This window comes from Aristolochia californica, unplaced genomic scaffold (assembly GCF_029961685.1).
Source record: "Aristolochia californica isolate CCGP_79_NKW_82.1479 unplaced genomic scaffold, dmAriCali1.0.hap1 SCAF_2, whole genome shotgun sequence".
NCBI classification, from domain to species: domain Eukaryota; kingdom Viridiplantae; phylum Streptophyta; class Magnoliopsida; order Piperales; family Aristolochiaceae; genus Aristolochia; species Aristolochia californica.
The window spans coordinates 1995842-2010946 of NW_027181881.1; the positions used below are offsets into that span (position 1 = coordinate 1995842).

The 15105-nt window shown below is 39.7% G+C and overlaps 1 protein-coding gene across 5 annotated transcripts; it reads left to right on the forward strand.

The window, feature by feature from the left end:
* The first annotated feature begins 5321 nt into the window (after positions 1-5321).
* On the forward strand, positions 5322-15011 carry LOC137955823 (long chain acyl-CoA synthetase 1-like). 5 transcript variants are annotated; one of them, XM_068802978.1, is made up of 21 exons: positions 5322-5643; positions 5766-5882; positions 6549-6716; positions 7030-7093; positions 10233-10322; positions 10442-10498; positions 10639-10687; positions 11554-11630; positions 11742-11781; positions 11868-11962; positions 12114-12281; positions 12669-12779; positions 12865-12952; positions 13029-13095; positions 13170-13245; positions 13331-13448; positions 13538-13783; positions 13872-14011; positions 14122-14304; positions 14593-14712; positions 14804-15011. In XM_068802978.1, the coding sequence occupies exons 3-21, from the start codon at positions 6571-6573 to the stop codon at positions 14846-14848; spliced, it is 1980 nt and encodes a 659-aa protein (XP_068659079.1). In that variant the 5' UTR covers positions 5322-5643; positions 5766-5882; positions 6549-6570; the 3' UTR covers positions 14849-15011. The 5 variants fall into 5 exon arrangements, with proteins under 5 accessions (XP_068659079.1, XP_068659081.1, XP_068659078.1 ...); XM_068802980.1 differs by lacking the exon at positions 5322-5643 and adding an exon at positions 5651-5686 and having other exon boundaries at positions 5786-5882; XM_068802979.1 differs by lacking the exon at positions 5322-5643 and adding an exon at positions 5668-5682.
* Positions 15012-15105: the final 94 nt, after the last annotated feature.

A 15105-nucleotide genomic window follows, 5' to 3' on the forward strand; every position in this document is an offset into this window, starting at 1 on the left:
GAAATATTCTTTTGATCTTTATTCTATATGGTATCAGAGCTTACGATCTGATTTTTTTTTTCTTCTCTTTGTCGCCCCTGCCATCGCCACCACCAACAATTGGTCCCTGAGCTTCGGCATCCCACACTGAGCTCAGTCTTTGGTCTTCTCTGCTGAGCCCCTCCACTCTGTCCCGGAAGGTCTCTGCAGAGCCCACCTGAGCCGCTACTGCACACTACCGCTGCCGCTACTGCCAACGACTCCGTTGTCGTCGTCGCCGCAAGCCAGAGATCCAACACTATGTTTTGCTCATTCACCCGTTGATGGTCTTGCGTTGTCGCCTGTTGAACCTTCCATAGCAGTTGAACCTTCTGTTGCCGTTGAAAGTTTCGCTGCCACGCCCGAACAGGCAGCCTCACGCCATCACAAGCCGCTGCTGCTCGTCGCCACTTGATGTCACACGTCGTCACAGCAAGCAGCCGTTGCTGCTCGCTGCTGCCGTGAGCCAGGTACTTCCCGATTTTTATTTTCCCGCGAGTTTCGATTTAATCCGAAGTCGATTTAATTTTCGGGAAGAAGAAGCTACACATGTGATATCTTCACACGTGCGAATGTTACACGTGTGATTTCCACACAAAAAAAAAATTACTCATGGTTTTTGAAGAATCTCGTATTACTATTCCCAATGCTCATGACCCAACCACACCACTGACGGTACTCCACATCCACAACTCGGTCAAGCTCACGTCCACAAATTATTTTAGCTGGAAAACTCATATAGATGCTATTCTTTTTTGTTATAATCTCCTTAAGTTCGTTGATAGTTCTTATTCTCTGCCGCCTGCACCAAAGATGATCAATAATCATGCAGTTCCGAATCCTGAACACACTACGTGGCTTCGTCGAGATAAATATTTTTTTTTTTTTTTGCTCTTTTTGGTACTCTCATGCCATCTATTATTCCACTTATCACTCACTCAAGTACCTCTCATGAAGCCTGGACTATTTTGGCCATTACATATGTTCGGCCCTCGTGAGGTCACATCAAATAGATCAAGTAGCAACTCAAACATACCACTAAGGGATCTCAATCGATTTCCAAGTATATGCAGTGTATTAAAACGCGAGTTAATGAACTTGTGGCCCTAGGCAAACCCATGGATCAAGAGGATCTCACTGAGACAATTCTGGATGGGCTCGATGATGAGTACAAACCACTTATTGATAATATCAATGGTCGTGACACGTCCATCTCTTTTAATGAGTTGCATGAAAAACTCATTAACAAATAAGTCTTGTTACGTGTTCAACAAACTCACTTCTCTCTGTTTCCAGCTTCTGCAAATCCTGTCAATGCTCGGTCCAATTTTAGTAGGACCGGTAATCGCAATCACATAGAGCAAGGAGCGCCCTCATTACGTTCACAACCAGGTACTACCTCTAATCTACATAATATAGTCAATTCGAATGGTCGATCTCAACCTCGCCCTTATCTTGGTCGTTGCCAGTTGTGCCGGGAAAAACAACATAGCGTTCCACAGTGTCCTGTCTTTCGCTAGATGCAACAGTCTCTGCCACCTCCCCAGGCTCCTCGCACCACCTCTCATCGGCAATATCATCTTGCGACATCATGGCAACCACGAGCTTATCTTGCAACCACCACCGCTTCTACTGGTTTTTCTTAGCTTCTAGATAGTGGAGCATCGCATAATGTCACCACCGACTTGAGTAATCTCTCTCTTCATACTCCTTATGACGGTACTGATGACATTATGATTGGTGATGGCACGGGTCTTCCTATTACTCACATTGGTTACAAATCTCTTTACACCATCTCGTACATTTTTATTAAATAATGTTCTTTGTGTTCCCACCACACAAAAGAGTCTTATTTCTATTTCTCAATTTTGCCAAAATAATCATACTTCCATTGAATTCTTACCCACTTCTTTTCGTGTGAAAGATCTTCGTATGGGGGTAACACTTTTTCAGGGTCAAACTAAGGATGATGTGTACGAATGCCTATAGTCTCAAGTCCAGTCTCCACCAATAATTGTTTTCTCTAGTGTCAAGACCGCTTCGTCTGTTTGACATCATCGTCTAGGTCATCCATCGTCTCCGATTGTACGACATATCATGTCCACTTTTCAGTTAGACTTATCTCATCCTCTAAATTTTAATTTTATTTACAATTCTTGGCAGTGCAATAAGAGTCACAAATTACCTTTTCCCTCTCCACACTTGTCTCTTCTTCCCCTCTTAATATTATATTTTCGGAAGTCTGGACCTCTCTAATTTATTTTATTGATAATTTCAAGTATTATGTCATTTTTGTGGACCATTTTACAAAGTATATCTGGTTTTATCCTCTCAAACAAAAATCACATGTACTTGATACCTTTATCCGATTTAAATCTATAATTGAATTTTTTTTTGGTAAACAAATTAAAACACTCTACTCTGATAATGGGGGGGAATACAAAACAATGTCGTCTTTTTTGGCATCCAATGGTATCTCTCATCTTACGTCTCCTCCTCATACACTTGAATACAATGGGTATTCTAAACGACGACATCGTGACATTGTAGAAACAGGTTTGTCACTTCTTTCACATGCCTCTATACCTCTTTCGTACTGGTCATATGCTTTCTTCATTGCTGTCTATCTCATCAACTGGCTTCCCACTCCCACATTAAGTCTTCTTTCACTTTATGCCAAACTTTTAGCAATCCTCCTAACTATTTTAAACTATGCAGTTTTGGTTGTCTTTGTTATCCATGACTTCGGCCATACTCTTCTCACAAACTCACTCCTCGTTCATCTTCGTGTATTTTTTTAGGGTATTCTACTACTCAAAGTGCATATATATGTCTTGATCCCACTACATCTAATCTTTATGTGTCACGTCATGTTAAATTCGTTGAGTCTATTTTTTCCTTCACTTCATTTCATTCTCATCTTGACTGCCCCTCATCTGACACACTCTCTCGCTGGTGTTCCTTTGTGTCCCTCCCGGTTACTGGCACATCATTTGCAGCTTCAATCCTTGCGCCCCCCGTTCATGATCCCCCTCCTCAACCCTCTCCATCACCACTCCCCCCTCCAACCCATAGTCCCACTTCGGCTGACCCGCACCCATCATCCCTATCTACTTCATCACCCCCCTGTGTTATTGTCACCATATCCAAGAACAACATTTTCAAACCCATCCAAAAACTAAACCTCACAGCCCAAGTTCCCGCATCTGCCAACCGTGAACCCACAACTGTAACTCAAGCTCTCACCGATCCGGAATGGCGTCGGGCTATGTCTGATGAGTATGATGCTCTTGGTCGGAATGGTACATGGGAACTTGTTCCCTTGGATCCCTCGCAGAATCTGGTTGGTTGCAAATGGATTTTTCATACTAAATATCATTCTGATGGTTCCATTGACAAGTACAAGGTTCGTTTAGTTGCTAAAGGGTTTCACCAGCCCCCTGGAGTTGACTAACATGAAACATTTAATCCAGTTATCAAACCTACCACTATTCGCATTGTTCTTAGTTTTACAGTAAGTCGTGGTTGGTCGCTTCACCAACTTGATGTTAATAATGCATTTATCCAAGGCACTCTATCTGATGATGTATTTATGACACAACCACCGGGTTTCATTGACCGTGATAATCCGAATCATGTTTGTAAACTTCGCAAGGCTATCTATGATCTTAAGCAGGCACCTCGTGCTTGGTATCATGAGTTGCGCCAGTTCCTCATTATCTCGGGCTTTTCCAACTCTCATGTAGACTCATATCTATTTATCTCACATACAAGTTCAGATATGGTGTATATTCTGGTCTATGTTGATGACATTATTATTATAAGAAACAATGATCAGGCTATGACGCCATTCATTCACCTACTTGCTCAAAGATTCTCACTCAAGGATCTTCGCCCCTTGACTTATTTTCTTGGTATTGAAGTTGTTCCTCATTCTCAAGGTATTCTTCTCTCTCAACGCCGGTATATTTGTGATCTCCTTGCTCGCACAAGTATGACCAATGCAAAGTCTGTCGCTACACCACTTGCCACATCATCTACTCTCACATTTTAGTCTGGCACAACACTATTTGATGCATCTGAATATCGAACGGTTGTTGGAAGTCTGTAATATTTGCCTCCCACTCACCCTGACATTGCTTATGTGGTAAATAAGTTATCTCAGTTTATGCATTGCCCCACCACTGATCATTGGGATGCTATCAAACATTTGTTACGATATCTCTGTGGGACTCTGGATCATGGTATCGTCTTACATCGACAATCTTCTTTGTCCCTTCATACGTTCTCTGATGCTGATTAGGCAGGTAACAAAGATGATTTTTCTTCAACCGGTGCCTATATTGTTTACCTCGATCGCAATCCTATCTCTTGGGGTTCTAAGAAGTAACGGACTATGACTAGAACCTCTACCGAGCCGGAATATCGATCTGTTGCAACCGCTGCAGCTGAGATTCGTTGGATTTGCTCTCTTCTTACTAACCTTAGTGTTTTTCTTTCACAACAATCGGTCATTTATTGTGATAATATAGGTGCTATCAATTTACGCTCCAATCCAGTTTTTCACTCGCGAATGAAATATGTAGCTTTAGATTATCACTTCATTCAAGAACACGTTTAGAGTGGTGCTCTTCGGGTGACTCATGTATCATCTGCTAATCAATTAACTGATGCTCTTACTTAACCACTTCTTAGAACACGCTTTCTCTTCTTGAAGACCAAGATTGGAATCTCCTCTAGGAGCTTCATCTTGCAGGGGCACGATAGAGATCAAGATGATTAGGTTAATAGAAGTTGATATTGTTTAAACTTCTAACTCTACAGTCATGTACACATATAACTCTACATTCATATAAATCTTTGATTATTATATAACTATAAATACATATATCAATCAAAGTAATATCATCTAGAAAATATTATTTTGATCTAATTTGGGTGTCGGCTGACTCACGCTACTCTCCTTGTTAATGCGATGTGGATTTTCATCTGTTTCGTCTTTAGTATTTATTGGTGCAAACTGAACGTTTGAAAAGATGGCTGGTTTGGCTGTCGTGCCTTAGCTTTAAAGCATTGATGAATTTGTTGAGATGTCACGGTCTTTGATAAGCGGTTACTTTTCCTGATTTGAGATGTTTAGATTCTCAGCTTTTCATTTGCTATTATTACATTCATTGGATTGAAGTTAAGAGATTCCGTACATTAAGGACCCGACCAGTGCCCACCCCTACTCGCGACACCCCAGTTCTCGTTTGTGTGTGAGAAACGCGAGTCGGTTCGACGAACAGAGAAACGGCGGGAAATGTACAAGACTTGAATGCTTGCACCGTCGAAGCTCATTTTTATTCCGTAACAGTAAAATTGAAGGGGTGCTGCAAAATTTTGGGAGACTTAAATAGGGAATGAAGCCGAGTAGACTACGGTAGAGCAGGCTACTCCCACCTTCATAGCTTTGCACTGGCATGTTTACGAAGCACGTCGTGGTAGCTGAGTTGCATTGAAAGCGGTGCACAGATGATATTGGTAGTGCCCTAAATGGAAATCTCCAACTGCTTCAACCACCAGAGTTACAGAGATCGTGACTCGAGCTCCATGGGAGCGCTTGATAAATTAAGCCATATCGATGTGAGAGGAACGAGTGATTATTCCAACGTTTTTCAGTTTGTATGTCAGTGATATTTAGATTTCTGGTCCATTAGCTTTTTGTTTTCTAATTAACACCTTCTTTTGTTCGGCCGGGTTAACAGTGTTCTGGATGGTTGTTTAGACCTTCGTACGGAGAAAGCGATTTCCTCTGCGAGGTCTTTGGTCTGCGTTTCAGGCGGCCTGCTGTGCGTAAGTGGAGTGGCAGAGAGTAGGCAAAGGTATTTCTCTTCTTTCGATTTCTGTCAGGTTTGTGCCGCTTCCTTGTATTTCCTGTTCTTTTCGAACAAAATTAGTTTTACTTTGAATGCTTCTGCGCTGAGCTTTTCCATCAAAATTGGTTTTCCTTTGGTTGCTTCTACGAGAGTATTTATGACTGTTTTGACTAGTGTGAAGGGTTTTGGATGCCTTGTTTCGTCTTTTGGACTGCTTTTCTTCCCAACGAGCCGGCACCAGTTTCTTCTGGTCGATAGCGTTAATTATGCCTGTTTTGACTGGAGTAATGCATTTTGGGTGGATTATTCGTTTTTGGACTTCTTTTCTTCCCAACGAACCACTATCAGTTTCGACTGAATGATAGCAAATTAGAGTTGTTATATTTCTGCAAAGGCTAGCTACTTCGACTGCAATCTTGTTTTCTCTGTTAAGCGGACTTTTTTCTTTTTGGTGTATTAACACTTTATCTCTCTAAGCACTACGATACTCTTGGGTTTTATGGCTTTTTTTTTCCGAGTCTACTTTCCTTGTGGTATTCCTTGGTGCTATTGATGTAGTCAAGTACTTATGCAATCAGTGACAAAGTCCTGAAGACATGTTTCAGCTGTCCACGAGTTCCTTCTTTTCTTTTGCCATTTTCTACTTACAGGTGAAGCTTTTTAGCTTTGCAGGTTGGATACCTTAAACTAGAGGATGAAGGATTTCGTCGTGCAGGTGGAGCATGGTAAGGAAGGACGGGATGGGAAGCTGTCGCTGGGTCCCATCTTCCGGAGTTCCTTGTCCAAGGACGAATTTCCACCAGCAGACCCTGCTATGGGTACCTCTTGGGAGGTCTTCAGGTAGTATTTGTCTTTGAATTATTCTAGTGTTTTTTCTTTCTTTCCTGCATTACTCACCTATCATGATTTGGTATGCGATTTCCTCTTTCATATTATTCTTGTTTGATCAACTAGGTGTTCTTGTCTAAGAAGAATTCAATCGTCTTCGTTTATTTATTTAGGAGGATGTTTTTTGTTCTCTTTTATCTCTCTACATATTTGCCAGCTCCTCAAATGATGCTGTAATGGTGGTTATGATCACTTTTCTGAAAGTAGAGCTGTATAAAGTTTTCATTTCTTGTTTTTTTTAATTTATTTTTATTTTGTTCTGCAGAATTTCTGTGGACAAATATCCTGAGAATAAAATGCTTGGATGGCGTGAATTTCTCAATGGAAAGGTACCTATAGTTATGACAGACTTGTAGTTTCCAAAAGTTATCGTTATGTAGCATTCAAATTTATTTATTTTAAATTTAGATCATTTTGGTTGTCTGCTAAACCAGTTATGCATTAAGGAATGTAGTTTTGGGGAGTGAAGAAACACCATTTATAGAAGATGAGGGTGACAATGATGTTGAGGAGGACGTGCAAAAAAAATTGAGGAGAAAATTAGAAATATGTATTACTATAGAACAACACAGTTAGTGATGATAGTCATGAAATAGTAAGAGTGTGGTCTGAGATAATTGAACATGTGTGAGGAAGAGCCAATACGGCAACAATGATAGGGTTTTGCCACTACCAGTTCATCCACCAGAAACTTAGGAAGAGAAAATTACATGGATGGAGTGGAGTGGAAAAGATTAAAGAATGGAAATTCAGCAATGAAACTGGCAAATGATGGAGCAGAAAGAGGGGATTCATGTTGTAGAGCTTAACAAAGGTAGGATGTCATTCTGATTATGATGACGATTTAGTTTGTTTTATTGGGCAAAATATAGATATTTCCTACCTACGGTACTGAATCACTACTAGGAAGAGGAACAAAGGCCTCTCAAGGGATGGAAGAACTCGTCAAAGTTATTACAACTAACAAACCAAAAAACAACATATCCAAACAACAAAGAAGTTATTACTAAAAACTAATGTGTTGGGAAACTACTTTCAAGACTTGAGGAGAGAGACATAACTAGGTTAGTGAGCAAAGGGTTGAGGGAAAAGAGAGAAGGAAGAGGGATAGTGCAGGTAGTGTAGACTTGATGTGCAGAAAGAGAAACAAAAAGCAGGTAGAGCAGACAAAATGTGCACAAAGAGAAAAAACAGAAACATGTTTTGCGGAAGCCATATGCTCCTTATTAGGTTCTGTTAGGAATAAACCTAGGGAAGGGGTGGATAAGTTTATATAATTTTTGTTGCTAAATTCAACTCCTTTTCAACATTAACTTTTAGTCTTTTGTGTGTTCTCAATCTTGATTACAATTTTATGTCCCAAATTAATTTCACAATAAATGTTGCATATACAAGCTTATGAATTGATAAAGGAGACAAAATTTTTATAGTAATTCACCATCCTATCTTAGATTGTTAATCCTCTCCCAAGGTGTTTTTCACCTTGGAGTTCTACTATGCTAGGGTTGTCATATGGTATTTATAACAAATTCTTTCTAGAGCCAATGATAATGCTGCCTACATAGGGACTTAAACCACTCAAAATTGACCAAAACAGCCAATCTATAATGCACACCCTCTCATAGATTTACAATAGCAAACTAGATTATCTAACCTAGTGTCACGCGGTTAGATTTGGGCTAGGTCCGTCTAGCCAAGCGGAATATCTACCCCGTGCGGCCTAGCTCTTCCGAAGAACTAGTCAGCCTCCTTGAGCCTCGGATCCTCCAACCAATACTTCACACAAGAAGTTGCAAGCCAAATGGAACAACGAAAACACCAAGGTATAGAAGAGAAAAACCTACTTTGTATTGAGAACACAAGATTACAAAGGGTGGCCAAACACTCTTGAAGGCCAAGGCTAAAAACTCTCTCTATACACTAAAAGATTAAAGAAGGCTAAGGATTTTTCGACCCTTTTACAATGGGAGAGGCCTCTCTATTTATAGTCTCTCCCTAGGCCTTTTGAAATCTCTAAAAACGCTCAAAAACCCGTCAGATCCCAAAAATTCGGTTTCTGGCGTCAAGGGGTGCCCTGGTCAGGCTGGCGCCCGCCAGACCAGGGCGCCTGGCGACCTGGTCGCCAGGAAACCCCATTTCGCTCGGGGCGCCTGGCGCCTCAGGAAACCCGATTTCGCGCGCAGGCGCCTGGCGCCTTAGGAAACCCCATTTCGCCCCGCCTGGAGTCCTGGTCGTGCGCCAGCAACCCCATTTCGCCCTGCCAGGATTCCTGGTTGCGCCCAACCCCATTTCGCCCCTCCAGAAGTGTCTGCTGGCGTGCTGCCTTGTGTCTGAGCTGGCTGTTGGGGTTGTTGTGCACCTTGTTGCTTGGCCATCCGTTTGGCAAGCTCAAGTGTGTCTTCTTTTGCTGAAGTTGATGCCGAGCCAGCCATATGTGTGCGCCCCTCTGGGCCTTGCCATTGCACTTGGCCTTGGCCATTGCTTCTATTGCTGTGCACTGGACTTGCACAGTCTTCCACCTGGTGTTTGGCCACACCATGGCTTCATCCTCCGTCTCACCTAGACCCAAAATGGGATATTCAGCAGGTAACTAGGCAATCCTCCCTAGACCTACAAATGGAGATGTAACAACAGTTCACTAGACGCACTAGGCCTAGACCCAAGAATGGGATTTTTTCAGTTCCATCTGCTACACAAGGACTTATGGCTTAGTAGCAGTTACAAAGCTTCTCAGCCTCAACCCCTCTGAAATATAGCAGCCAGTTAAGTAGTAGTTTAGATCCACCAAGAATTTTACAATTGCCTCTCCTCTCCCACACAAGCTGCTCTCAATTGAATTGAGATGATGTTGGTCTTGCCTTGCCAAAGGCGCAAACCAATATGCAAAAGTTACTTACTTACACTTCAGCAGGTGCAAATGCCTTTCAATAGGCAAATTTCACAATTCAAGCACAAATGGATAGACACCAATCCTAAGTATTCATTCAATGCCTTGGCAACTCAATAGTCCATAAATAACCAAATTTCATAATATTAGCTTGATAAATTCGGGTTGGTTTTTTAAATGGGGGATAACACACAAAATAGCTTGACTCAAATATAATTTTACTATACAAGCATACTACTTAGGGATATGAATTTTTGCACTCAGATTTTCCAGACCAAGATCAATCAAAACATTTCAAAGTATGTTTTCAATGATAGTTGGATTTTAAAAATAATCTCCTAGATATTCAAACAACCCATTTTCAAAAGCCCCAGTAAGTCAATATACTAAAATGTTGTGATTTCAAATTATAAGATCTACAATTCTAGCATGGAATATGCTAAACAAACAATGATTTCAAAATATGAGCACAAAAATACTTAGCTTTTTGACAACTTTTTTATCCAATCTCCAAAAAATGATTTCAAAGTACATGCCTTTTTGCTTTAGGGGTCAAGAGAGTAATAGTTTTGGTTTTTCAGGCAGGGTGTTATTTGTGGAAAACATATAAAGAGGTTTTTGATGAAGTTTTCAACATCGGATCTGCATTGCAAGCCATGGGTGCTAAACCAGTAAGCACAAAATTATTTGGGCTGCTATTGCTAATTCCTTTCATCTCTTGCTTTATTTAAATCTTTTTGTTGCTTATTCATTTTCCTTTGTTTCTTGTGCTATTCATTTTTCCTTGCAGGGTTCTCGTGTTGGAATTTATGGGGCCAACTGCCCACAGTGGGTGGTGTCAATGCAGGTTTTTAATGTGATATTTTTCTATGTTTTTCATCTAAACCTTAATCCAAAGTAACTTGAGGCTTATTGTTTTCAAAGATAGCATACGTTCTTTTTGTGGTATAAATGTTTAGTGAAAAGGCCACTTTGAATGTTTTGCAGGTCTGCAATGGCTACAGTTTAATTTGTGTTCCTTTGTATGACACACTTGGTAATTTTCACAAGTTATATCTGAAGTGGCAGATTTTTTGTGTTTTTACTTTAAAAGCGTAGCCATATTGCTGCTTACACCTCATCTACAATCTTTTTTCCTTATTACTGTGTCTCTTGACATGTATGATATGATCAGTTTCATTTGATAACCATGGCTATTTCACTGGTGATTATGATTTTTAATTACCAGTTTAATTTATAAAACAGTTTAATTTGACTTGTCATATGGCCAAATGGTATTATTACAGGATATTGACACGATTTTAATCTGTTGCTCAGGTCTGTCGAGATTTCAAGACACCTATTTGGCTTGAAATGCTAATTTTATATCATCATTTAGTCAAACAAAAGGAGAAAAAAATACTCATTCATGTTGACATTTCACAATTTTTTTTTTTTTTTATATAGATAAAGTTGGTTTCAGGTCCACTCAAAATGATTAGCCAAAGTTAGGAAGTCGCTTCTGAAATAATAAATACAAGATCTTTATTAATCCTGAGTATATGTACGACTATTTTAACATTCACCCTCACATGTAGTCTTTCTTTTTTTATCTCCTACACATAGATATGGTACCAACTTGATACCATGCTACAGATGAGTCTAGGTCTTTCTAATTACAAGATCAGGAATAAGTACAAGATCTTTCTAATTTTGGACTTATTATAGAACTGTTCTATAAGATATTATTGAGATTGATCTGTAATTGTAAGAATTTTAAAGCGCTGAATGTGTATGCATTTAACCTTAGTGGACATGATGAGGACTTTTATGCCTGTGAATCCTGGGTGGTTTGGGTAATGTTATGGTTCCTCTATACTGAACTCTGATCATCTGACTTATGTAAGCTTTTCGGTATTACAGGACCTGCAGCAGTTGATTTCATTATAAGGCATGCAGAAATTGATTTTGTTTTTGTCCAGGATAAGAAGGTCAAAGAAGTGAGTGACTAAATGAAGTCACTATTCAGTTAAATTTCTCACTATTCTATACGAATTTTCCACTGTGTTTTCTCTTTTTTATTTGATTGGGATAGCACATTGCTCTTGCAGCTGCTGAGACCTGATTGCATATCAGCTAGACAGCTTAAACGTGAGAATCAAAATTTCAAAATACTATTTCAGAAGATACCGCTTTGAAACCTTGGTGCTAATTTCTGTGGTATTTTGAGTTGCCAGTGATAGTCTGCTTTACTGAATTGACAATGGAACAGAAGGGTGAGGCAAGCTTGGCTGGGATTCAAGCTTATTCTTGGAATGAGTTTATCCAGATGGTATGCATCAGAATGAAACTGAACAACCTGTGTTAAATTCTTGTGAAAGTTTTGCTTATGTAAAGTAATTTAAACAATTTCAGTGATAATTAGTCTGGATACTGCTATTTGTCATTATGTTTATTTAATATCTTACATGATGGCTCTCCAGGGGAAAGAAAATCCAGCAGAAACATTTGCTCCTCAGCCTCATGATATTTGCACAATAATGTACACAAGTGGCACCAGTGGAGAACCGAAAGGGGTTGTCTTGACTCATGAAAACCTTGCATACTATGTAAGAGGACTTGATCTCTTCATGGACCTATTTGAAGACAAGGTACAAACAGGAGACTGTTTTCTACAGTCCTATTGTTACATGTTACTTTTTCTACAGTCGTATCATTATATGTTCCTTATTGTCTGTTCTCTGATTATTATATCTATTAAGAAAGTACAGTGGCAAATAAAAAGGAAAGATGATTTCTTGATAGAACTTTAGGGCTTGTGCAATCAGGAAAAGTCTGTCCTAGTTTGAAAGCCCAAAAGCAAGTCAAATTCAACAACTGTAACTTACTTACCTAATAATGTTTGGCATATGATGCCTCCAGAGATCTGATCACTCTCTCACAGGGTTTTGCTCAAGGAGTTGCACTAACTACCCCCTAAAGTTCACAATTTCTTTTTGATACATTGCGAATGTTTATGTATTGTGTGTATTTGATAGATGACAGTGGATGATGTGTATTTCTCTTTTCTTCCTCTGGCCCACATCCTTGACCGGACAATTGAAGAATATTTTTTCCACAAGGGTGCTTCTGTTGGCTACTATCATGGGGTTTGTGCTTTGAGATTTCCTTGCAAATGTTTCAAATTCTCAACTTCATCTAACTTTTTTCTTTTTTCTTCTTTTACTTTTGAAGAACATTAATGCTATTAGGGAGGACCTCATGGAGTTGAAGCCAACCCTTTTAACTGCTGTCCCTCGAGTATTCGACAGGGTGCATGAAGGTCTAATATCTTGCTTTACATTCTGTTACCCTTCTGCATCTGTCCTGAACATGGAACACATCTTTTTGCTTTTCAGGTATTCTGAAATCTCTGGAAGAGCTAAACCCCCGTAGGAGAAAGATTTTCAACCTTCTCTACCGATAGTAAGTCATTTTTTGTCAGTTTATGTTCATATCTTGAAAATACTCAGATTTTTAACTATTTGTGTGCAATGTAGCAAACGTGGCTGGATGAGATCCGGTTATTCACACAAATGGGCATCACCACTTGCAGACTTTTTGGCTTTCAGAAAGGTGTGACATCTCGCCACACTTATCCACTGTCTTTGGTATAATTAAAAAAACAAAGTAACTGATCAATGTAAATTGTTCTGTCCAGGTAAAGGCTAGACTAGGAGGGAGGATCCGCCTCATGGTATCAGGGGGAGCCCCTTTGAGTGCTGAGGTGGAGGAATTTTTGAGGGTTACAGGGTGTGCATTTTTTATCCAAGGATATGGTAAATCCACTACCGCATCCAGTCCTTTCTGATGTGTGTATGTTTTGATTGAATGTTATAGTCAATAATTAAAATTAGTGCTTTATCAGGGCTGACTGAGACTTGTGGAATGACTACATGTTGTTACCCGGATGACATGGCTTTAGTTGGAACAGTTGGTGTTCCTTCAGTATACACAGAGATTTGTCTCGAGGAGGTTCCTGAGATGGGTTACGACCCACTTACAGTCCCTTCTCGTGGTGAAATATGTGTTAGAGGGAAGAGCGTCTTTTCTGGATATTACAAAAATCCTGACCTGACAAGAGAAGTCATTAGAGATGGGTGGTTTCATACAGGCATGAAGCCTTCTCTTTATTTATGAAATTCTGTTGATAAGGATTCAGGTTTTGCTTCAATGCTTATGGCATGTGTGATGACTTACAGGTGATATAGGGGAAATGAGCCCTGATGGGATTCTCAGGATTATTGATAGAAAGAAGAACATCTTTAAGCTCTCTCAAGGGGAGTATGTTGCAGCCGAGTATCTAGAGAAAATATATGGGTTCACTCCCATTGTTGAAGATGTGAGCCTCTCTTTGCAAATATATAATATTTAAATGAAAATGTTTCTTTTTCTGTTTTATTGGTCCAAGGTTTTGTAATGGTTTCATGCGTTCATTTTATATTTTTACAGATATGGGTATATGGGGACAGCTTTCGGTCTATGCTGGTTGCTGTGGTTTTACCAAACGAAGACCACACAAAGAAGTGGGCAGAGTTAAATGGTCATTTTGGTTCCTCCTCTGAATTATGTTTGCTTAATGAGCTAATGGATCATGTTCTGCTGGAGCTGCAGTCATCTGCAAAGAACAATAAGGTAATCTTGCCAAGGCATATTGTGAAAGTCAAGTTATGGGCAAGTTTTTAGCTATATCCTTTGTTGTCTCGAGGTTTCCCATTTTCTTCTGATTTATTATGTCAGATGCCTCTGGATGTTACTTCTGTGTACATTGACTCCATCCCTCTCTCTGACCTTGGGCTTAATAAATTGTGGTTATCTGCTTATTTCCTGACCACTTCTACCAGCAAATAGATGCAGAAAAGATCAAAGTATGCCATTGTTCATAGTTTTGCCAGAGTCTTTTAACTCTTTGATCCAAAACAGCTGAGGGGATTTGAGTACATCAAAGGAGTCATTTTGGAGCATCAACCATTTGATGTAGAAAGGGATTTGGTAACTCCTACCATGAAGAAGAAAAGAGCCCAGCTTCTGAAGCACTATCAGGTGATAACCACTGCCAGATTTACTCTCATTTAGAAAAGTCTCTCTGACATCTCCCTCTTCATTATATTCAAGGCTTCTGAATTTTGTGCAGGTGGAGATTGATGAACTATATGCAAAATTGAATGGGAAAAAATAGTAGTAGGCTATTACATATTGTATTTTATTTCATGATACTCTTTTACCGTAGTAATGCTGCATATTCACTTTAGAGCTTCTACGGGTTTGTCATAAGAATTGGAATGAAACATAACACTTTGTATGAAGACCATAGGAGAGATCCCAAACAAGGTGCACCTATCCATGACAGTCCCTTCGTTTTCATTTTCTAAACCTTTCTAATTTGACCAATAATTAAGAAATATATTACTTATTTGTATCTTCTGATCAACTAAA